This window comes from Salmo salar, chromosome ssa17, assembly GCF_905237065.1.
Source record: "Salmo salar chromosome ssa17, Ssal_v3.1, whole genome shotgun sequence".
NCBI lineage: Eukaryota > Metazoa > Chordata > Actinopteri > Salmoniformes > Salmonidae > Salmo > Salmo salar.
In genome coordinates this window covers 26733764-26756974 of record NC_059458.1, presented here as the reverse complement: position 1 = coordinate 26756974, position 23211 = coordinate 26733764, and the positions used below count along the sequence as shown (strand labels likewise).

At 43.9% G+C, this 23211-nt stretch overlaps 2 protein-coding genes across 5 annotated transcripts; one reads left to right on the top strand and one right to left on the bottom strand.

Annotated features, from left to right (window-relative positions):
- Positions 1–106: 106 nt before the first annotated feature.
- LOC106575773 (protein Hikeshi) lies at positions 107–6556 on the bottom strand. Of its 2 annotated transcripts, none has more exons than XM_014152452.2 (5): positions 6368–6556; positions 5418–5655; positions 5101–5252; positions 592–710; positions 107–340 (listed from the first exon to the last, which is right to left on the bottom strand). In XM_014152452.2, the coding sequence occupies exons 1-5, from the start codon at positions 6395–6397 to the stop codon at positions 286–288; spliced, it is 594 nt and encodes a 197-aa protein (XP_014007927.1). In that variant the 5' UTR covers positions 6398–6556; the 3' UTR covers positions 107–285. The 2 variants fall into 2 exon arrangements, with proteins under 2 accessions (XP_014007927.1, XP_014007928.1); XM_014152453.2 differs by having other exon boundaries at positions 592–650.
- Positions 6557–7609: 1053 nt separating this feature from the next.
- Positions 7610–23005, top strand: LOC106575775 (copper-transporting ATPase 2). 3 transcript variants are annotated; one of them, XM_045699265.1, is made up of 22 exons: positions 8602–8943; positions 10122–10643; positions 10812–10968; positions 11477–11794; positions 11974–12137; positions 12369–12530; positions 12697–12773; positions 12892–13075; positions 13814–14047; positions 15011–15102; positions 15528–15655; positions 15993–16147; positions 16282–16416; positions 16547–16741; positions 16985–17167; positions 17389–17581; positions 19018–19164; positions 20189–20331; positions 20614–20817; positions 21345–21462; positions 21576–21678; positions 22326–23005. In XM_045699265.1, the coding sequence occupies exons 1-22, from the start codon at positions 8770–8772 to the stop codon at positions 22600–22602; spliced, it is 4065 nt and encodes a 1354-aa protein (XP_045555221.1). In that variant the 5' UTR covers positions 8602–8769; the 3' UTR covers positions 22603–23005. The 3 variants fall into 3 exon arrangements, with proteins under 3 accessions (XP_045555220.1, XP_045555219.1, XP_045555221.1); XM_045699264.1 differs by lacking the exon at positions 8602–8943 and adding an exon at positions 7610–7675 and having other exon boundaries at positions 10122–10968; XM_045699263.1 differs by having other exon boundaries at positions 8601–8943; positions 10122–10968.
- Positions 23006–23211: the final 206 nt, after the last annotated feature.

The window sequence follows — 23211 nt, the reverse complement described above, 5'->3', positions numbered from 1 at the left end:
ATGCACTAGAAATGAACGTTTTCAACAAGAAAATAAATGAAGCACCTAGGATCCGCTTGTATAGGCAAGCTAAATATGTATGGAATAAAGTAGTGGTGAAAAGAAAGAATTTTAAGAAACGTTTAATATTTGACAAAACACCTAGTAATTGTTGCTATAAAACCAGATCTTTTTGTCTTCTGTGGAGGACCATTCCTGGACATTATGGAGCAGAAAATGAAGTCTTTGGTCTTCTCTGTCCATGCCCCTTTATCATGGTTTTTAATACTGTGGTATCGAGACAACTCAAGTCTTCCAGAAATGAGGGTTTTGAGCCATGCGCCTCTGAAAGTTCTCATACCTGGGGAGAAAGACCAGAGGAGCACATGACTTTATGCTTTTGATTTAGGAATCACATTCAGATCTTTTGCAGCATCCATACTTAACTGAGTGATTGAGAAATTACTCAAATGTTAGTTTCCTTGTAGCCAGCCCAATAACCACAGGTTCCACAAACGTGGGTCAGGCAAATTGAAAACAATTGATTGGGTTAATTCAAGCAGGTGTTTAAATGGCCTGACTTTGAATAGGACCAACAGGGAATCATTTTACCATTTGAGGATGGAACTGGCAGGGATGAACATTTCTGAGGGGTTTGGAGTCATCTGTGACTGGGAAACAGCAAAAGACGAGGAGAAATTATACAAACTGTCCAGCATCTTCTGAGTGAACTGAGGAGAGAGAGTTGAGTTTGTCAGCTGAGTTTGTAGGTGCTCTTAGCAACATCAAAATAAAAGTCCTGCACGTGTGCCATATGTGGACAAAAAAGGAATAACTTGTGGGGGATGTATTTTGACACGAGGTAAGCAGAGAGGAAGTGGGTCTACAATAGACCCATGTTTGAAAAGTCTCAATACGATCCTTTAGATATGGTCTCAAATACCCCGTCATAAGTGTTGCGTTTCTGACTTTTTGTGCAACCTAATACAATTGAACACAACGCTAGTGTGCCTGTAGAAAGTCTACCCCCCCCCCCCCCCCCTTGGATTTTTTCACTTTGTGTTAAAGTGGGATTAAAATGGATTTCTTTTTACAATCTACACAAAATACTCTCAAAGTGGAAGGACTTTTTTTTTTTTTTTAAGATTCATGAAAAATAAATTCCAATATACCTTAATTTGTTAAACACCTTTGGCAGCGATTACAGCTATGAATCTTCTTGGGCAAGTCTGAGATTGCACACCTGTATTGTGCAATATTTGCTCATTCCTTTCTAAATTCAAGCTCTGTCAAGGTGTTGGATCATGGCTAGACAGTAAGTCTTGCCAGCGATTGTCTAGCAGATTTAAGTAAACTGTAACTTGGCCACTCAGGAACATTCACAGTCTTCTTGGTAAGCAACTCCAGTGTAGATTTGGCCTTGTGTTGCAGGTTGTCCTGCTGAAATGTGAATTTCTCTCCCAGTGTCTGGTGTAAAGCAGACTGAAGCATGTTTTCCTGTAGGATTTTGCCTGTGCTTAGCTCCATCCTGTTTCTTTTCACCCTGAAAAACTCCCCAGTCTTTGCTGATGTTAATCATTCCATGATGCAGCCACCACCATGCTTGAAAATGAGGCAGTTACTCAGTGATGTATCAGATTTGCTCCAAACATAAGGATTTGCATTTAGGCCAAAAAGTGTTTTTTTGCAGTATTACTTTAGTGCTTTGTTGCATACATATGCATGTTTGGGAATCTACTGTATATTTGTATTCTTTTCACTCTAATTTAGGTCATTATGGGGTCACTACAATGTTGTTCCATCCTCAGTTCTCTCCCATAAGCCATTGAACTCTGTAGCGGTTTTAAAATCAGGAATGGCCTCATGGTGAAGTCCCTGAGCAGTTTCCTTCCTGTCCTGCAGCTCAGTTCAGAAGGACGATTGCATCTTTAATGTATCTGGGTGGTTTAATACAGTGGTTCCCAAACTTTTAATAGTCCCGTACCCCTTCAAACATTCAACCTCCAGCTGCATACCCCCTCTAGCACCAGGGTCAGCACTCTCTCACATGTTTTTTGCCATCATTGTAAGCCTGCCACACACTATACAATACATTTATTAAACATGCATGTGAGTTGTCACAACCCGGCTCGTGGGAAGTGACAAAAAGCTCTTATAGGACCAGGGCACAAGTAATTTTGCTCTTTATTTAACCATCTTACATATAAAGCCTTATTTGTTCATCAAATTGTGAATAACTCACCACAGGTTAATGAGAAGGGTGTGCTTGAAAGGACACACATAACTCTGCAATGTTGGGTTGTATTGGAGAGAGTTTCAGTCTTAAATCATTTTCCACACACAGTCTGTGCCTGTATTTTGTTTTCATGCTAGTGTGGGCCGAGAATCCGCTTTGACATAGGTACGTGTTTGCGAAGGGCATCAGAGTCTTAACAGTGCGATTTGCCAAGGCAAGATACTCTGAGCATAGCCCAACTCAGAAATCTGGCGGTGGCTTCTGATTAAATAACATTTTCACAGAACCGCTTGGTGGAATTTCGATGAGGCTCTCTTGTTCAGATATCGGTAAGTGGACTGGAGGCAGGGCATGAAAGGGATAACCGTTTCAGGAAAGTACCTGCGTATTTGCGCACTCAACTCACTCAGGTGCTTCACTGTATCACATTTAACATTGTCCGTAAGCTTGAGTTCATTTGCACACAAATCATACATTGATGGAAAGATCTGTGTGTTGTCCTTGTTAATGCAGACAGAGAAGAGCTCCAACTTCTTAATCATAGCCTCAATTTTGTCCCGCACATTGAATATAGTTGCGGAGAGTCCCTGTAATCCTAGATTCAGATCATTCAGGAGAGAAAACATCACCCAGATAGGCCAGTCATGTGAGAAACTCATCATCATGCAAACAGTCAGACAAGTGAAAATGATGGTCAGTGAAGAAAACTTTAAGCTCGTCTCTCAATTAAAAAAAAACATGTCAATACTTTACCCCTTGATAACCAGAGCACTTCTTTCTGTATGTTGTAAAAGTGTTACATGGTCACTGCCCATATCATTGCATAATGCAGAAAATACACAAGAGTTCAGGGGCTTTGCTTTAACAAAGTTAACCATTTTCACTGTAGTGTCCAAAATGTCTTTCAAGCTGTCAGGCATTCCTTTGGCAGCAAGAGGCTCTCGGTGGATGCTGCAGTGTACCCAAGTGGCATCGGGAGCAACTGCTTGCACGCACATTACCCCTCCACTATGTCTCCCTGTCATGGCTTTTGCGCCATCAGTTCAGATACCAACATCTTGACCACCAAAGTCCATTTGATGTCACAAAGCTGTTCAGTACTTTAAAAATATCCTGTCATGTTGTCCTGGTTTCCAGTGGCTTGCAGAAGAGGATGTCTTCCTTAATTGACCCCCCATAAACGTAGTGAACAGATATACCAGGAGCTGTGCCAGGCCTGCCACCTCTGACTCATCCAGCTGTAATGCATAGAATTCACTGGCTTGTATGCGAAGCAGTATTTGTTTCAAAACATCTCCTGCCATGTCACTGATGCATCGTGAAACAGTGTTGTTTGATGAAGTCATTGTATATATTTTTTTGGCATCTTCCCCCAGCATTGTTCCAGCCATATCCGCGGCAGCAGGAAGAATTAAGTCCTCCACAATAGTGTGGGGCTTGCCTGTCCTAGACACTCGGTAGCTCACCATATAAGACTCTTCTAGCCCCTTCTTATTAATGGTATCTGTTGCTTTTATACATGTCTTACTACTTGAAAGTAGTCTTAATTCTCTTATTTTTCAAATTGGTATGTTTTTTTTCTAAATGTCTGCGCAACAGTGAAGGTTTCGAGTTGTGAGAGTACTTTTGCACATAACACACTGTGGCTGAGGAAAGTCACTACTCTCAATAAGTGAACCCCAAATCAATGTTGTTCTCATATTTGCGCCTCTTCGATGGTCCAACGTCCCTGTCTGTTCGGTGCTTTCCCGGGTAAGGGGGCAGTAGCTCTTTGGCTGCATCAGATTCACAACTGTCAGTGTCCATGCTAGCTGGGCTAACAACAAATGTAGAATTACTGATGCTAGCATTGGATGTGCTTGTGGAAGCAGACCAACTTGTTGACAGGTGCAGTACTCCTGGTAGTAGCAGTACTACCAGTAGAGCTGGTATGTGTCTATGGACGCGGGCCTTACTTTTTTAACCATTTATCGAGAAAACGGAATGAGCAGCAGCTACGTTTGGCTACATACGGACTGTTAGTGGAATTCCCACGAGAGAGTAACGGTTAATATGATTGGATGTTAATTATTTGACAGTGTTATTTCACTGAACACTAGATGGTTAAATTTGACTTTTGGCGGTGAAAAGAGGCTACTCAGGCAAGATAAAAACCTCACCCAAATGTATAGCCCCGTTGGAAAATATAAATTGACTGTTTTTTAAATGTTTATCACATTTTTATTTGGCGTACCCCTGATGGCATTGCGCGTACGTACCCCAGTTTGGGAATACCTGGTTTAATACATCATTCACAGCATAATTATTAACTTGACCATGCTTAAAGATATTCAATGTCTGATTTGTTATTGTTACCCATCTCCCAATCACTGCCCTTTGAGGCTTTTGAAAAAGCTACTTGGTCTTTGTAGTTGAATCTGTGCTTGAAAAGCAATACTTGACTGAGGGACCTTACAGATGTATGTATGGGGGACAGAGGAAGGTGTAGTCATTAAAAAAATGTCAGCCGCGTGAGTCCATATAACTTATGTGATTTGTTAAGCCGAATTTGACTTCTGGACTAATTTAGGCTTGCCTAAACAAAGGGGTGAATACTTATGCAACTATAGTTTAGTTATGTGTTTTTTTAAATGTGTAGCATTTTATTTTCACTGACAGCATTTTGTGTAGCTCAATTACAAAAAAAATACAATTAAATTTAACACTAACAGTAAGGTGAAAAAAGTTGAAGGGGGTGTAGACTTTCCATAGGCCCTGTAAATACACCCGTGTTGCTAGTACACAGCAATCAAAGCAAGCAGTTTGAGTATTGACTCGTACATATTATTAAAGGAAGGTTATTTTCACTGATTATGTACACTGCAAACCACCCATAATGTTCTAACCTGCATAAAGGAGTCAACAGCGCACACAGTGGCACCTGATACAGGCGTCTGTTGGACCAGCTGCTCCAAAGGCTCAATAGACACACCAACTTGGGCCATGGAGGCAAGCTGAGGTACTGTCATCATTCCAAATGGATGCTCTCCACCCTCACCTATAGGAAGACAGCAGAAACACCAATGGTGTGTAACTTTTGCTCAACAGTTTACCCACCTATTGTTTTACAACTACGTCACTAACACACACATACTGACAAAACACCTTGTGACAACTACTAATGTAGGAAGGACTTTATTAAATACATTTGATTGATACTCACCTGGTTTTAATTGAGATATTTTAAAGATGGCACTTGGTTTGTCGTTGGTGATGAAACCCAGGAGCTGCCAGACCTGCCCAGCGACAGGGTCCGGGAAGGAGAAGTAGACAGCTCCACCCATCCCCGCAGGGAAAGGCACTGTGCCCAACATGAACACCACTACATGGTTCACATTCTCATAGTCTGGTAGGTTGAAGACAAACTTGTCACCAGCAATCTGCTGGGGGTCAGTCTGGACCTAAAAGACAATTGTGACTCCTACTTGAGCTGGAGTTATTTCAAGAGGTACTCTTCATTTAATTAAAGGCACAATCTGTTTTTGTATTTCAGCAGTTTGACCCTGCCACTTTTTGGGGGTAAACTGATAAATGGGGGTAGGTAGGGACCAGTGGAGGCTGGTGGGAGGAGCTGTAGGAGGATGGGCTCAATGGATGGAATAGAATGAATGGAACGGAGTCACACGTGGTTTCCTTGTGTTTGATACTGTCCCATTAATTCTATTCCAGCCATTACAATGAGCCTGTCCTCATAGCTCCTCCCACCAGCCTCTGGTAGGGACATCATGATGAATTTCTATAGGGACGCTTACATTCATAGACAGCCATGCATGCGTCCATGGACCTGTCATGGTAGTAGGAAACATACTTTGAAGCGATACATTTTCTGTTTAGAATGACACCCAAAAACAAACATTTGAGTACAATATGGGTTATGATACTAGCTAGCTAGGGTAAGAAAAGTTGTACAAGCTAAACGATGTACACACAAAACCTCTTAAGCTCATATCATAGAGCATTTATAACTATATTGTTCAAGAATCAATGGGTATATGTTGCCTACGAGTAGAAATGATCAGTGAGCAGCCGGGAATACAATAACACATTGTTCCTTCATATCACATGTGTAGCTAGCTGTCATTTCAGTCCCAAGTTAGCAAGTTCCATACTTACCAATCTACCAGCAACCAAACATCCAAACATTGTAATGTCCTTGGTTTATTTTATATTTCGGTCAAGATGACTGTCTTACACTTAATCGATAGCACCAGCTGAGTCCATTTCACAAAACTCCCGAGAAAGTTAGCTAGCTAACTCCAATTGTTACTTGTACGTTCTGCTTCAGACCACGTGTCTACGAGAACTTCCGATTTGTTTGACATTTCAAAATAAAAGCACCCAGAAAGAAAGTGATAAAATGCTCATTAGAATGTGATAGAACGCTTGCGTGGTTCTAATAGGTAGGCTGTTTGTTTAAGAATTTTAAAAAAAACATACAAAAAGAAAGCATCAGAAAAAACAAATGTCTATAATCTAAGATAAATTGTATTGTGATGTGACTGCAAAAAAATACACAATGTGGGTCCATGGAAGTATGAAAACAGAAATACTTAGGATAGTTCTGTGTAACCAACATAAGTGATAAAATCACAAAAGATCCATCCTATATCTCTCCCACACAAGAGGCCTTTACTTGCAGGTTTATATTTGGAATTGAAGGAGCATTCAGTAGGAATCTGTCAAAGGCTTCATTGTGTGGCCTAAATCTGAGGATCTGTTCCAATCACTGATGCATGGCTCGGATGAGAATGTTCGGGTGAATGTGACCTCTGAGTCTACTATATTCTTGGTTGGCTTGGAATTAATCCTACATTTTAAACAATTGCCATGGAAGTCATGAGCATTCACCTATTATTGGCTTATTGGTCATCTAACATTGGGATATATTGGGGAAATGTAACCTAGATTTGTTTCATTGAAGAGTATTGTATTTTATTGAAACTCGTTGCACTGGGTTGAGCAATGTTTGTTGATATGTCAATATAGATTGAATAGCACCAATGCCTGCCACAATGAAACCATTATTGTCAGCCAGGCCATAGTAACCAATATCTAATAACTGTCACCAAAAGCTACCAAGGTAAACCTACACTCCCTTGACTATGATTATGTGGACTTTTATAATCACACTCTATCAAACTCTATTGGTTTATACTATAGCTTTCTCTTTCCATGTTGTCAAGCACTCCAGCATTCCAGTGATGTGATAGGTTACAGTTGGCATCATCCATTACAGACAAAATTGGATAACTGTGACTTGTGTCATGTGGCCCATCCTGTTCGGACTGGACTTGTCCATTGTTGTCTTGCCTTCAGATCCTTTCTCTGAAGAAGACTGCAGAAGACCCCTGATCCAACTGGAAGTCTACCATGTATGGATCCACATGGCCCACTAAGTGGACCAGGAATTGCCTGAACTATGTGAGTAATCTGGATACAGTGTTACCTCTATGTGTTTACATGTTCATGTTATTATCAGGCTTCAGACTACTACTGAATTCAGAAAATCTCTATACTCTGATTAATGGCTTGGGTCAATAGACAATAGACAGTTGTGCTACATTTGGGACAACTTCAAGCATATGGGTTGTCAAAACATTAATTCATAACCTTCATAGAGCCTTTATTCAATATATATTATGTGTGACGTTGTTGTTGAATAGTATGTCACACTCAAATCGCAGACATATTTCTATTATCTGTTTCTGCAATTATCTTTTAAAAAATTAACTTAAAACATTAAAGAATCACAATGAAACAACTGTATGTATTAGTCTAATTGAAAAACAACTTAAACGACATAAGTTATTTTTATGCATATACCATTATGAAAATGTTATTTTTAATTCAGAGTAAGTTTAGGCTAGGCTGAAGTTGTGAGTGTAGGATTATATATGCATGTTTGTAGCTAATACATGACACAGCACCGAGTTTGCCTTGTTGTTGCACTCGTTTCCAGTATAAAGTGCAACGGGAGGTGCTTTGCGCGCGTCCTCTTCTAGCCAGGTAAATGATCTACAAGACACGCTGTACCTGCACTACAATACAGTAACACAATCACCAAACTAAGTGCCCAGTGAAAAATTGTCATGGGTTTCCGTTTTACTGTGGGTGTTCCACAGCTGTGCTATGTATGAATTGTTACGATCATTCAAGTGCCCACTGCATTTTTACTTATATTATTACGTGTTATTAATTGACCGTTATTTATATATTTTCTTTCTCTCTGCATTGTTGGGAAGGGCCCGTAAGTAATAATATCACAGTTAGTCTCCACCTGTTGTTTACGAAGCATGTGACGAATGAAATTGGATGTGTCCAAGGGCTGGGCGCAAAAGAAAGGCATTGGTAGAGGTGGCCGCAAGCAGTGCGACTGGACTTCAATCATGCGCACAGCTCTGCACTCTGCGCTCTCTGACATTATAGTGGCGTGTTGCCTAATAGAAACGTGAACCACGAACTTTTGCCCTCTCTTGTGTGATGAGAAACAAATAAAGAACCACAGAGTAGTGACCATGTTTTCGCAAAATCCGTTAAGTAGCCTTACTAAATATGTTTCGAAGCCGTCAGTCGTGGGACAAGTTGAGGTTTGTATGGTTGAATGTCAGTCGCCTTGCGCGGTTAGGACAGCTGTACCTGACGGACAAACAGCAGACCATGGGAGGGTAGCAAATCAGGCTGATCTGAAGGTAAGAAGAAACCGGTCAGTTAGTGTTTAACTGTTTAAATGTATATTCCAATTTTAGATATACATGTATGGTGTTATACTGCTCACAAAAAATTCTGAATGTATTTATACATTCTGAATTGATGTATTTGAAATCTGTGAAAATATTGTTTTGAGTCAGGACAGTCAGACCATGTTGTGAGTCCATATCACATCTGTCCCTTGACCCTTTGGTTTGAGGTTAATACTGTACATAGAAAGCTCTCTCTCTCTCTCTCTCTCTCTCTCTCTCTCTCTCTCCGTTGACATTCCCATCAACAAACATGGAGTATCTTAGTATTTGTTTAACAGACAGTGTGAGCTGTGGCTTTCCTCATAGGACATACAGTAATGTAGGCTAATATACAGTACTGTAGGCTAATAATAGTAATAATAGTAATAGTAATGAAAAAGATATAGTAAAAAATGTATTGCCCACATGTGACACAAGGTCAGGAGTTCATATTGATCAGATGAGGTGGTGTTATTTCTTATTGTATGGTAAACTGTAGTTTTACCATATAAAAAATGGCATTGGTGGTGTTCACAATGACTGCCAATGCACCGAATGCTCCCTGGCCTCTCCTCTCCTCCTCTTAGCCTGGGTGTCAGATCCAGATGAGCGTTGACTCTAAGCAGAGTCACATTGTTACCGTGTGAGCAGGGTTACTTATGGTCATGTGGTCCTGGAGCTTCTAGTAATGCATGGGGCTTTCAACACCTTTGTTTTACACCAGTAGTCTCTGGTCTATGTGCTCCATCCTCATATACTGGCTGACCAGAAGTACTGTACTTTCTAGGCACTAAAGCCATTTTAACCAGAACCACAACCCTGATATTAAAGCCACACTCCTCCACCTCCACTCCAGAGGGGGCCACTAACAATGTTGACACTGGAGAATTCATTGTGAAGCAGTGGTGACCTAACTTGTCCTCTGCTTCAAGCCTTTTTAAGGGGCAGTCACAAATCTAACTCAATATTTCAATGAGCTGATCTGCAATCAGCTTTTTATGGCATCCAGTATTTAAAAGGCTATAAAAAACTTTGCCACTTCGACTTTTGAAAACACTGAGCCTACATATAACTGACATGATCAAGTATGTGCATCTCAAACCTTTCTCTCTTGCTCTCGTCCTCTACCTCTCTGACCCTCTCTTAAGGAGAAGATGTGTCCCTGTGAGGCCTGGTGTCCCCAGAAACAGACCTATGAGAACCTGGCCTACGAGCCTGGGAGTCAGAGTGAGCTCTACCCCCAACCTAAGGCCCTCTCCCGGGCTGTTTTCCAGCTCTCTGGCCTCACCCCCAAGTCCTCCATCCAGGCCATCGAGAGCCACGTCGCTAGCCTGAAGGGAGTGGTGTCTGTCAACTTCTCTGTGGCCAGTGACCTGGCTCAGGTGGACTATAACACATCATCTATCTCTACCAGGGAGTTATCTCTGGAGATCCAGGCCATGGGCTACGGCGTCGTGGACGTGGCTGGGGAAGAAGTGACTAAGATCGGGGAGACGGAGACCACAGAGTCCCTGACGAGGATCAGGGTGAAGGGTATGACGTGCCAGTCCTGTGTGCGCTCCATCGAGGGACGGATAGGGACTCTGCCTGGGGTTCTGCACATCAAGGTGTCTCTGAGCGATGAAGAGGCAGTAGTACGTTTTCAGCCCCACACAGTGACATCTGAGGAGGTAAAGGAACAGATTGAGAACATGGGATTTGGTGCGACTCTTACGAACAAAGACACAAGTATAGATTGTGGGCAAAGGGAGACACATGTGTCATCCTCCATCTTGGATTCACTGACTCAGACGTCTGTCATTGGGATTGTAGGGATGACCTGTAATTCATGTGTCCAGTCCATAGAGGGGAAGATCTCTGAGATGACTGGGGTGTGTTCTATAGCGGTGTCATTAAAGGAGGAACAGGGGACCGTCACCTTTGACCCCAGTCTGACTCAGCCAGAGGAACTAAGGGCAGCCATCGAAGACATGGGATTTGATGCTTCACTCATAGGTATGCTTAATTGTTTATTTCACCTTAGAAATTGAACAGAAATCACAACTACACTTTTATAATCAGACATTTCATTCATGTAAAATGGGGAGGGGGGCTCAACTGAGTAGGTACATTGTTGTACAGAATGCAGAGAAATGGATTACTTCAACATTCCAAACTCACCTAATTGGCAGTCTCGCAGCGGTGGGCATACAGTAATACTGCTTTCAATGGACAATGCTGTTCAAAGCATTCCATTTCCATCCAGCCTTGCTATTGGTGGAGAGTAGGCAGCACTTGGGCACAGGTCTCCTTGGAAACGAGACAAGTGTGCTTTCTAGTGTGGCATCAAGTGTTCTTGAATTACCCAGACTTGGGGCCAGTAAAACAAGTTTATAAACGGATTATGAAACGGTTTGGTTCTTTTCTGTCACCCCCCCTTACACTGAAAGCACTCTCTCTCCATCCATGCATAACCCATCCAACCAATGGTCTTGTTAATATGTTGTGTTCTTTTCTCCTGAAGAATCTGCTTCTGCAGAAACTCTACCAACCCCTCCCCTTCAAAGACCAAGGACTCCCCTTTCCCCCCACTCCCCCAGAATGGCCCACAGTAGCTCTGGCTCTACCAAGACTTCCATTAACGGTAGCTCTGGCTCTACCAAGACTTCCATTAACGGTAGCTCTGGCTCTACCAAGACTTCCATTAACGGTAGCTCTGGCTCTACCAAGATGGCCACTGCCGGTGAGGAGGGGAAGGTTCAGAAGTGCTTCATCCGTGTGACAGGCATGACCTGTGCCTCCTGTGTGGCCAACATTGAGAGGAACTTAGTCAAACACAGAGGTGGGTGATGTTATCCTTTAGGTCACTGTCATTACCCATAGAGTCACTAAGCAGAATGCTTGACCTGGCAGTACAGTTTCTATCATGAGGATAAACAAGTATTTTGTGGTGATGCCACTTTCCCTGGTTAGGGGTTAACTGCACAACATTGTGTGTGTGTGTGTGTGTGTGTGGTCCAGGTGTCATCTCAGTGCTGGTTGCCCTCATGGCTGGTAAGGCGGAGGTGAAGTATGACCCTGGTATTGTTGATGCCAAGCGGATAACACAGCTCATAGAGGGTCTAGGCTTCGGTGCCACACTGATAGAGGACAACGCTGTTATGGACGGGAAACTGGACCTCTCTGTGAGTCCTCTCATTGGCTGAGACAACATGGAGAAAGAAGAAATACATTTCAATTCTTGGCTAAATACATTTCAATGCTTGGCTAAATACATTTCTATGCTTGGCTAAATACATTTCTATGCTTGGCTAAATACATTTTCTTTGATGTTTAGTCCAGTCCTACATTGGGCCAACGTATTGTCTGGTACAGCTGCATTCAGTTTCAATTTGTTTCGCTCATCTCATGTGTAGGTAACTGGGATGACATGTGCGTCATGTGTCCATAACATTGAGTCCAAACTCACCAGAACCAAAGGGATTCTAGAAGCCTCAGTTGCACTGGCAACCAACAAAGCCCAGATCAAGTTTGACCCAGAAGTGCTTGGAGCTCGTGACATCATCAGAATGATTGAGGTAGCTAGCTATAACTTGACTTTGCTGTCATGTCTCTTTAAATTTTGTTGCTGAATTTGTTTTTCCATCACCAACATCTTGTAATTGTTTTGATCACCTATATATTCACATTGTTGGTACATATTCTTACACATATTTACAACTGTAATAACTCTGTCTGTGACAGGGACTAGGCTTTGGGGCGTCTCTAATGAAACCTGAAGGCTTTGGGAACAACCTGGATCATGGGGAGGAGATTCAACAGCAAGTATCTGTTTTGGTCGTCTGTAGATTCTGACTGGAGATGCGTGTTCTTGAATCAACCTTCAATTGTTTTAACACACTCTCCTCTCTGCATGCGTCCTGCGTGTGTGTGTTCCAGGTGGAAGAACTCCTTCCTGTTCAGTCTGGTGTTTGGGGTGCCAGTGATGGGCTTGATGATCTACATGATGGTGATGGACAGTCAGCACGGGGAACATGGTGGCTCTATGCCCGAGGAGCAGAACCTTCTCCCAGGCCTCTCCCTCCTCAACCTGGCCTTCTTCCTTCTCTGTACACCTGTCCAGGTATAATAAGACCCTACCTAGCCCTGATACTGGCCCAGTCTCAGTACTGTGGAAGTGTCTTTGACCCCCAGATACTATAGGACCCTACCAGGCCCTGCTACTGGCCCAGTCTCAGTACTGTGGAAGTGTCTTTGACCCCCAGATACTATAGGACCCTACCAGGCCCTGATACTGGCCCAGTCTCAGTACTGTGGAAGTGTGTTTGACCCCCAGATACTATAGGACCCTACCAGGCCCTGCTACTGGCCCAGTCTCAGTACTGTGGAAGTGTCTTTGACCCCCAGATACAATAGGACCCTACCAGGCCCTGCTACTGGCCCAGTCTCAGTACTGTGGAAGTGTCTTTGACCCCCAGATACAATAGGACCCTACCAGGCCCTGCTACTGGCCCAGTCTCAGTACTGTGGAAGTGTCTTTGGCCCCCAGATACAATAGGACCCTACCAAGCCCTGCTACTGGCCCAGTCTCAGTACTGTGGAAGTGTCTTTGACCCCCAGATACAATAGGACCCTACCAGGCCCTGCTACTGGCCCAGTCTCAGTACTGTGGAAGTGTCTTTGACCCCCAGATACAATAGGACCCTACCAGGCCCTGATACTGATTATCTACTGTATGTAGTAGTCCATTATATAATACCTGTAAGTCACATTTCTCTCTCTCGCTCGCTCTCTTCATACCTCTCTTTCTCAATCTCTCTCTCCTCCTCTTTCCCTCCCCCACATCCTACTCCTCCATCAGATCTTCGGGGGTCGTTATTTCTACATCCAGGCGTACCGCTCGTTGAGACACCGCACGGCTAACATGGACGTCCTCATCGTCCTGGCAACCTCCATCGCCTACATCTACTCAGTTGTGGTCCTCACCGTGGCGATGGCAGAGAAAGCCAATCAGAGCCCTGTCACCTTCTTTGACACCCCGCCCATGCTCTTCGTCTTCATCGCCCTGGGCCGGTGGCTGGAGCATATTGCAAAGGTACGGCTATTCTACTCTACTCTATTCTACTCTACTCTATTCTACTCTACTCTATTCTATTATGCTATATTCTACTCTCTTCCATTCTATTATATTCTACTCAATTGTATTCTACTCTACTCTGCTCTATTCCATTCTACTCTATTCTATTCTACTCTTATTTTCTACTCTATTGTACTCTATTCCATTCTACTCAACTGTACTCTATTCTACTCTATTCTACTTTACTCTATTCCATTCTATTATATTCTAATCTAATCTATTCCATTCTAATCTATTCTACTCTATTCCATTATATTCTACTCTACTCTGTTCTACTGTACTCTATTCCATTATACTCTACTCTACTATATTCTACTGTACTCTATTCCATTATACTCTACTCTATTCCATTCTATTATATTCTACTCAATTCCATTCTACTCTATTCCATTCTATTCTACTCAATTGTATTCTACTCTACTCTGCTCTATTCCATTCTACTCTATTGTATTCTACTCTATTCCATTATACTCTACTCTATTCCATTCTATTATACTCTACTCTATTCCATTCTATTATATTCTACTCTATTCCATTCTACTCTACTCTGTTCTACTCTATTCCATTCCACTCTATTCTACTCTACTCAATTCTAGTGTTTCCCCTACAATTAGTTATGCGGGTTGCATTTCACTTTCCTTTACCTGGACCACAGCTAAAGTCCTTTTGGTTGGAAGTACTTCTGTTGCTCTCAGCTTTATGGATGGTTGATCACCAGGGGGTTATTCTAGGTCATATCTGATCAGTTTTTGTGGTATTTATGGTCATATGATTATGTGTATATTATGGTGTCAGTGTGGGAAAGCAATCACCAGACTACAGGCTGAAGGCTGACGCTGAGGTCGGCTGGTAATTCCCAGGTCTAATCAACACCCACTCACGTCATTGTCTCTGTCTGTGTTTCCTGTTCCTGTTCTGCAGAGTAAGACATCTGAAGCATTGGCCAAGCTGATGTCACTGCAGGCTACTGATGCCACTGTGGTCACGTTAGGTCCTGACCACTCCATCCTCAGGTGAATCCAAACCCAGCTCCATTTTTCCACAGTGAACACTTGTGGAAAAATACCTTTATTTTATGTGATGTTTATTTTTATATTGGCCTCATATAATCAAACCTGCCTTAGCCATGATTTCTTTACAGTCTGTTTATAGCTGTGTCCATAAACTATTCTGAGAATATTTCACCAAATAAATCCGTACTGTGTCTGTGCTGTGTGCGTACGTGCGCGTGTGTGTCTGTGCTGTGTGCGTACGTGCGCGTGTGTGTCTGTGCTGTGTGCGTACGTGCGCGTGTGTGTCTGTGCTGTGTGCGTACGTGCGCGTGTGTGTCTGTGCTGTGTGCGTACGTGCGCATGTGTGTGTCTGTACTGTGTGCGTACGTGCGCGTGTGTGTGTCTGTACTGTGTGCGTGTGTGTGTGTCTGTACTGTGTGTGTCAGTGAGGAGCAGGTGTCAGTGGAGCTGGTCCAGAGAGGAGACATAGTGAAGGTGGTGCCTGGGGGAAAGTTCCCCGTGGACGGGAAGGTGATCGAGGGAAACTCCATGGCAGATGAGTCCCTCATCACAGGTAAGAGCCGTTTTGTTGGGGAGCCAATGGGCCATAGTGGTTTACTGTCATTATGGTCTTTTTGTGGTCTATTGGTGATTGACTGTGTTGTAGTGAAGGGTAAAGGCATGTAAATGCACCTTTTTTTAATTTAACACTAGCAAAATACCACTAAATGACCCACCTAGCGTGGAAAAATACATTGAAAATATAGGTAGCATTACTTTATTCACCGCTAACGATGATCGTAGTCATTGTGGTCATTTAGTAGTCTATATCGGTGGTTGCTGGTAGTCATTGTGGTTCTGTGGTGGTCTACCATGGTTAATGGGGTGGTCAATGTTCTCTCTGTGGTCAGGTGAGCCCATGCCTGTGAGTAAGAAGCCCGGCAGTTCAGTCATAGCTGGCTCCATCAACGCCCATGGATCTCTACTGGTGCAGGCCACCCACGTAGGAGCAGACACCACCCTCCGTCAGATAGTCAAACTAGTGGAGGAGGCACAGACATCCAAGGTAACAAACCACTGTATGGCCAAGGTCAAGACTGGACGTCTTTGATTGTAAGCTACAGCTACCTGTGGAAGTTACAATATAATCAGTTGTTGATTATATTTTCTAAGTATCTGAAACATCTCTTGTTGGACTAGGCCCCCATCCAGCAGTTTGCAGACAGACTGAGTGGCTACTTTGTACCCTTCATAGTCATTGCCTCAGTGCTAACACTGCTGGTCTGGCTGGTAATCGGCTTTGTCAACTTCCACGTTGTGAAGGAGTACTTTCCTGTGAGTAACCACAAGAGCTTATCAAACTCATAACAAAGCCTTATGGCATTGATGTACTTTCTGAATGAAGAGATCAGTCCTGAATCATAGTGTTTTTGTGTGTTTCTGTTTGTGTGTTTCAACCTCACAGGGTTACGATGAGAACATCCCCAAGACAGATGTTATTGTCCGCTTCGCCTTCCAGGCCTCCATCACAGTCCTGTCCATCGCCTGCCCCTGCTCTCTGGGCCTGGCAACCCCAACAGCTGTCATGGTGGGCACGGGGGTCGGAGCCCAGAACGGCATCCTCATCAAGGGAGGGGAACCGCTGGAGATGGCCCACAAGGCAAAGCACCTCTATTTACTTCCTCCCAACCGAAACATACTTCCTGTAAACTTCCAGTGTTTTCCAAACTGTAGTGTGGGCCGGGTACAGGGTAGAGTCGGTTATGGGGACTTAGTGTGAAGCTGTACATGTATGATGGGCAGTTTCCACTGCTCTAACCCTAAAAGCCACAGCTAAAGCTGCCACCAGTAACACAGAAAGAAAATGACAGTGTTTTCCGCTCCCTCCTTTCCTCCCATTCAGATCGGTGCGGTGATGTTTGATAAGACGGGCACCATCACTAACGGCGTCCCGCGGGTGACGAGGGTGTTGGTGCTGTGGGAGAGGGCACGGCTGCCCCTGCGTAAGGTCCTGGCGCTGGTGGGCACAGCGGAGGCCAGCAGTGAACACCCACTGGGGATGGCTGTGGCCAAGCACTGTAAAGAGGTGAGGGTATTTAATTGATATCTACCAGGTATCTGTGCTTTAGCCGCTGTATAAACACAGACAAGGTCATTCTATCCACTTTACCCTGGAATTATTCTCCAGGTCGTTGATATAAATAACAATGAATGTTCACAGTCAACTTACCTAGTGAAGTAAGGGCTCAATATAATGAAATAAACAACTAGTGTGAATGTGCGTGCACCTGTCCGTATGTATATCAGGAGCTGGAGACAGATGTTCTGGGTTCCTGTAAGGACTTCCAGTCGGTGCCAGGCTGTGGGATCAGCTGTAAGGTGTCTAACATTGAGGAGGTACTGCTGGAGGGTGACCAGGACTCCTGCCATACCCAGGTCACACTGCAGGGGGCCACGACTGATGAGAGCAGCCTGGTCGGCGATACTGTGTCAGTGTCAGGTCAGTGTTGCTTTACAACATCACGGTTTTTAGCCCTGTACTTTGTGGTAGTAGTCATGGTGTACAGTACCAATCAAAAGTTGGGACACAACTACTCATTCAAGGGTTTTTCTTTATTTTTAATATTTTCTGCATTGTAGAATAATAGTGAAGACATCAAAACTATGAAATAACACATGGAATCATGTAGTAACCAAAAAAAGTGTTAAACAAATCAAAATATATTTTAGATTCTTCAAAGTAGCCATGGTATAATGTCCATTGCTCGTGTTTCTTGGCCCAAGCAAGTCTCTTCTTATTGGTGTCCTTTAGTAGTGGTGTCTTTGCAGCAATTCAACCATGAAGTCCTGATTCACACAGTCTCCTCTGAACAGTTGATGTTGAGATGGGTCTGTTACTTGAACTCTGTGACACATTTATTTGGGCTGCAATCTGTGGTTGGTAACTCTAATGAACTTCTCCTCTGCAGCAGAGGTAACTCTGGGTCAGCCTTTCCCGTAGCGGTCCTCATGAGAGCCAGTTTCATCATAGCGCTTGATGGTTTTTGCAACTGCACTTGAAGAAACTTTCAACTTTCTTGAAATTTTCCGGATTGACTGACCTTCATATCTTAAAGTAATGGTGGTATCACGTTTTAGGTAAGACCCAGATGCAGACAGTTTTGAAGAAACAAAGTTTAATACTAAAAAAGGGCAGGCAAACGACAGGTCAAGGCAGACAGGGGTCAATAATCCAGAGAGGATGTGAAGGGTCCAGAACGGCAGGTAGTCTCAGGGTCAGGGCAGGCAGAACGGTCAAACCAGGAAGGACTAAAAAACAGGAGCAAGAAACAGGCAGGAGCAGGGAAATAAACCCTTGTAGGCTTTTCCGAACAAAATGAACTGGCAACATACAAACAGAGAACACCGGTATAAATACACAGGGGATAATGGGGAAGATGGGCGACAGCTGGAGGGGGGTGGAGACAAGCACAAAGACAGGTGAAACAGATCAGGGTGTGACAGGTGGACTGTCGTTTCTCTTTGCTTATTTGAGCTGTTCTTGCCGTAATATGTACTTGGTCTTTTACCAAATAGGACAATCTTCTGTATACCACATCTACCTTGTCACAACAGAACTGATTGGCTCAAACGCATTAAGAAGGAAAGAAATTCCACAAATTAACTTTTAAGAAGGCACACCTGTTAATTGAAATGCATTCCAGGTGACTACCTCATGAAGCTGGTTGAGAGAATGCCAAGAGTGTGCAAAGGGTGGCTAATTTGAAGAATCTCATATAAAATATATTTTGATTTATTTAACACTTTTTTGGTTAATACATAATTCTATATGTGTTATTTCATAGTTTTGATGTCTTCACTATTATTCTACAATGTCGAAAGTTGTCTAGCCTTGAAGTCCACTCCATTGCTAATGGTGTTTTGTGTGTTGTCCAGGTGCCTCTGCTAGCCCCTCCTATTCGGTCCTGATCGGGAACAGAGAGTGGATAAGGCGGAACGGGCTTCATGTAGGAGCTGATGTGGATGACGCCATGTCCAGCCACGAGACCAAGGGGCAGACAGCCATCCTGGTAGCTATAGATGGTACAGTCTCAGTCCAATGACAGACATTTACATTTCAGTAATTTAGCAGACGCCCTTATCCAGAGAGACTTACAGTTAGTGCATTCATCTTAAGATGGCGAGGTGGTACAACCACATATCAGTCATAGTAAGTACATTTTTCCTCAATAAAGTAGCTACCAGCAGAGTCAGTGCTGGTAAGGGGAAAAAGTAAAGTGCGAGTGTTAGTTCACGAAAGGTATAGTTTATTTTATTTTTTGGGGGGGTCCAACAGAGGAAAAGCCTTCACATCCCACTGGGTCAGGTTATAGACACATATTGTAATAGTCCTGAACTGTCTCTCAACAGTGGTTTATCTATGACCCTCAGGACTGCGTCCTTCTCCAACAGTGGTTTATCTATGACCCTCAGGACTGCGTCCTACTCCAACAGTGGTTTATCTATGACCCTCAGGACTGCGTCCTTCTCCAACAGTGGTTTATCTATGACCCTCAGGACTGCGTCCTACTCCAACAGTGGTTTATCTATGACCCTCAGGACTGTGTCCTACTCCAACAGTGGTTTATCTATGACCCTCAGGACTGGGTTCTACTCCAACAGTGGTTTATCTATGACCCTCAGGACTGTGTCCTACTCCAACAGTGGTTTATCTATGACCCTCAGGACTGGGTCCTACTCCAACAGTGGTTTATCTATGACCCTCAGGACTGGCTCCTACTCCAACAGTGGTTTATCTATGACCCACAGGACTGTGTCCTACTCCAACAGTGGTTTATCTATGACCCTCAGGACTGTGTCCTACTCCAATAGTGGTTTATCTATGACCCTCAGGACTGTGTCCTACTCCAACAGTGGTTTATCTATGACCCTCAGGACTGGGTCCTACTCCAACAGTGGTTTATCTATGACCCTCAGGACTGTGTCCTACTCCAACAGTGGTTTATCTGAGGTACATACACTGAACATGGGATATGTTTCAATCCCCTACATCAACCTCACCGTTCCGTGTCATGGACATGTTCCATCTCCTCTTCCTATGCCCTAGGTGTACTGTGTGCCATGCTGGCCATAGCAGACACAGTGAAGACAGAGTCTGCCCTGACTGTCCATACTTTACTCAGCATGGGGATAGAGGTGGTCATGATCACTGGGGACAACAGACGTACTGCTAAGGCTATAGCCACACAGGTAAGAGAAAGAGAGACCGCACGCATGCACGTGCAGCACATGGGGATGTGGGTAACTTACTCCTCAGCCTGAAGAGTCGCCACTTGTGCTGCCAAATTGTACATTTTATGGTGGCGCCGACTGGTAAGACTCTGGGAGGGGGGTCACGTGTGCTAGCGAGACAGAGGTCCTGGGTTCGAGTCTTGGTGTGAACTGAATCAGGAGGAAGTGGTACTCGCTAAGCAAGCAGCGTGGCGTTCGTTACACAGACACACGTCTGAATTGTGTCTGTCCCTCCTCCAGGTGGGCATCAGGAAGGTATTTGCGGAGGTGCTGCCGTCCCACAAGGTGGCCAAGGTGCAGGAGCTGCAGGAGAGGGGTCTGAGGGTGGCCATGGTGGGTGACGGGGTCAACGACTCGCCCGCCCTCGCCCGTGCCGACGTGGGCATCGCCATAGGGACGGGCACAGACGTGGCTATAGAGGCAGCTGATGTGGTGCTGATCAGGGTGAGGAGCAGAGTGGGGTGTGGTTGGGATGTTTTTAGTTCACCTTTATTTAACCAGGCAGGCTAGTTGAGAACAAGTTCTCATTTACAACTGCGACCTGGCCAAGATAAAGCAAAGCAGTGTGACACAAACAACACAGAGTTACACATGGAGTAAACAATAAACAAGCCAATGACACAGTAGAAAAAAAAAAAGTCTATATACAGTGTGTGCAAAAGGCATGAGGAGGTAGGCAGTAAATAGGCCATAGGAGCGAATAATTACAATTTAGCAGATTAACACTGGAGTGATAAATGAGCAGATGATGATGTGTAAGTAGAAATACTGGTGTGCAGAACAGCAGAAAAGTAAATAAAATAAAAACAGTATGGGGATGAGGTAGGTAGATTGGGTGGGCAATTTAATGTTAACTACATACTAGTTACTTGTGTTGTGACACACTTGAAAGGGAGAGATGAGGTCTACTGGCTGTATTTTCTGTCCCAAAGGAACTTGAGTGATTTGAGTTGTTTCTCCTTTCTATGTAGAATGATCTGTTAGACGTGGTGGCCTGTATTGAGCTGTCCAAGAAGACTGTTCAGAGGATACGCATCAACTTTGTCTTCGCTCTCATCTACAACCTGGTAGGGATTCCCATCGCCGCAGGTGAGTAACAAATCCTATTTTATTGGTCGCATACACATATTTTGCAGATGTTTTTGCGAGTGTAGCAGAAGTGTGTGTGTGTAGTAAAGCTGGGTTGCACTGTACCCCTCCAGGTGTGTTTCTGCCCGTTGGTCTGGTCCTACAGCCATGGATGGGTTCAGCAGCTATGGCGGCTTCCTCTGTGTCTGTGGTCATCTCTTCCCTGCTGTTAAAACTGTAAGTGTATGCTTCTGCCTCTCTGTCCGTCCTTCCATCTATCTCCCTGTCTGTTGGGGATTTTGCTGTGTATTTATTTCAACCAATCAAACTTGCCCTCCTAGATGTTTTGCATACTTTTCAACATGCCAGACGGGAACTTTTACTGGACGTCATGCAAGCATTTTTAGACCACTTTTCATGCACCAAAATCTCAATCTCTTCACTGTAAACTCGGTCCCTTGAGAAGTGTTTCCATAGTAACCTGAGTAAAGCAGCGTGTGCCTGTAGAACAGCCCATGGCACCGTGTCCAGAGTGTCTCTGTTGCAGCAGCCCACTCACTGAACACTACACAGACTGAACACAGTGCACTTTGACCTCTCAGCTGTATCTAGTTAACTATTTGGAACCACTCCAACTCCCTCTTTATTTATGGCAAACAATGTAAATGTCTCAATCTTTCTCTCCTTTTCTGTTCCTTACATGCCACATGTTTTTATGTCATGTTTGTCTTACTCACTCACACGTTATTCTGCCTATATTAACACACCACTTGTCTGTTTCAGGTCAAGTCTCTGTCTCTACACTTTTCTCCCCATCCTCCTCATACTCGCTCTCTCGATTACTAAAACTGACCTCAGTCCTCTTCTGCTTCTGCCTGCTCCAGGTATAAGAAGACGTCAATCGAGACGTATGAGTTCCGGGCCCAGGGGAACATGAAGAGCCTGAGCCCCAGCCAGGTGAGCACCCACGTGGGTCTGGACGACCGGCGACGCACCCCTCCCTCCCTCCGCGGGGCCTGGGAGCGCCTGAGCCAGGGCAGCCGCCTCTCCCTGCCCAAGTCCCTCTCTAGCCAGCCGGCCAGCCGAGGTCCATCCACCCCCTCTCTCCAGGACCGCTGCTCCCTGCTGGACCACGAAAAGGAAGTGGGCCTCGTAGTGTAGCAAGGTGCCAGGTAGAGGAGATTATGTCGAAAGGGAAACTACCTGTCCTATGGAAACCGTCTGATGGAAAGGTCCAAGGGTAACTGTCCACATTCCTTAGTCTCATCCTCTTCATGTCAATTACATGTATTTTAATATTTGACTGAATGATAACTGAGAAATGAATCAATACCTAGTAATTAATCATTCACTAAGTTACTTTCTTTTAAATCTTTCAAGACACTTTTTATCACAAGTGATTAAACAATATGGCTCTTCAGTTTACATTATGAGGAAATGTTATTCGTTGTGAACTTTTTTTAGGGGGATTGTCATGTGCCCACCTATTGTCTGTTTTGAGTTTGTTCTAATGATTCATTTGTCTCTCCTTTGTCCCTGTAGTCCAAATAAACAGTAAAATCCACCAAGGTTTCTGCTTTGTACTTCCCTTGACTTGCTTGCGTAGCCCATCTCATCAAGCTTTTCCAAAACATCTCCATCAACATGTGCATGTAGGCCTGTAAGTAGGCCATATGTGTATAATCACCTTCTAAATTCAAAGCATCGTGTTTGTAGAACCTCATCGGAAAGACGTTTACTACATCTTCAGAGCTAAAGATACACATCATT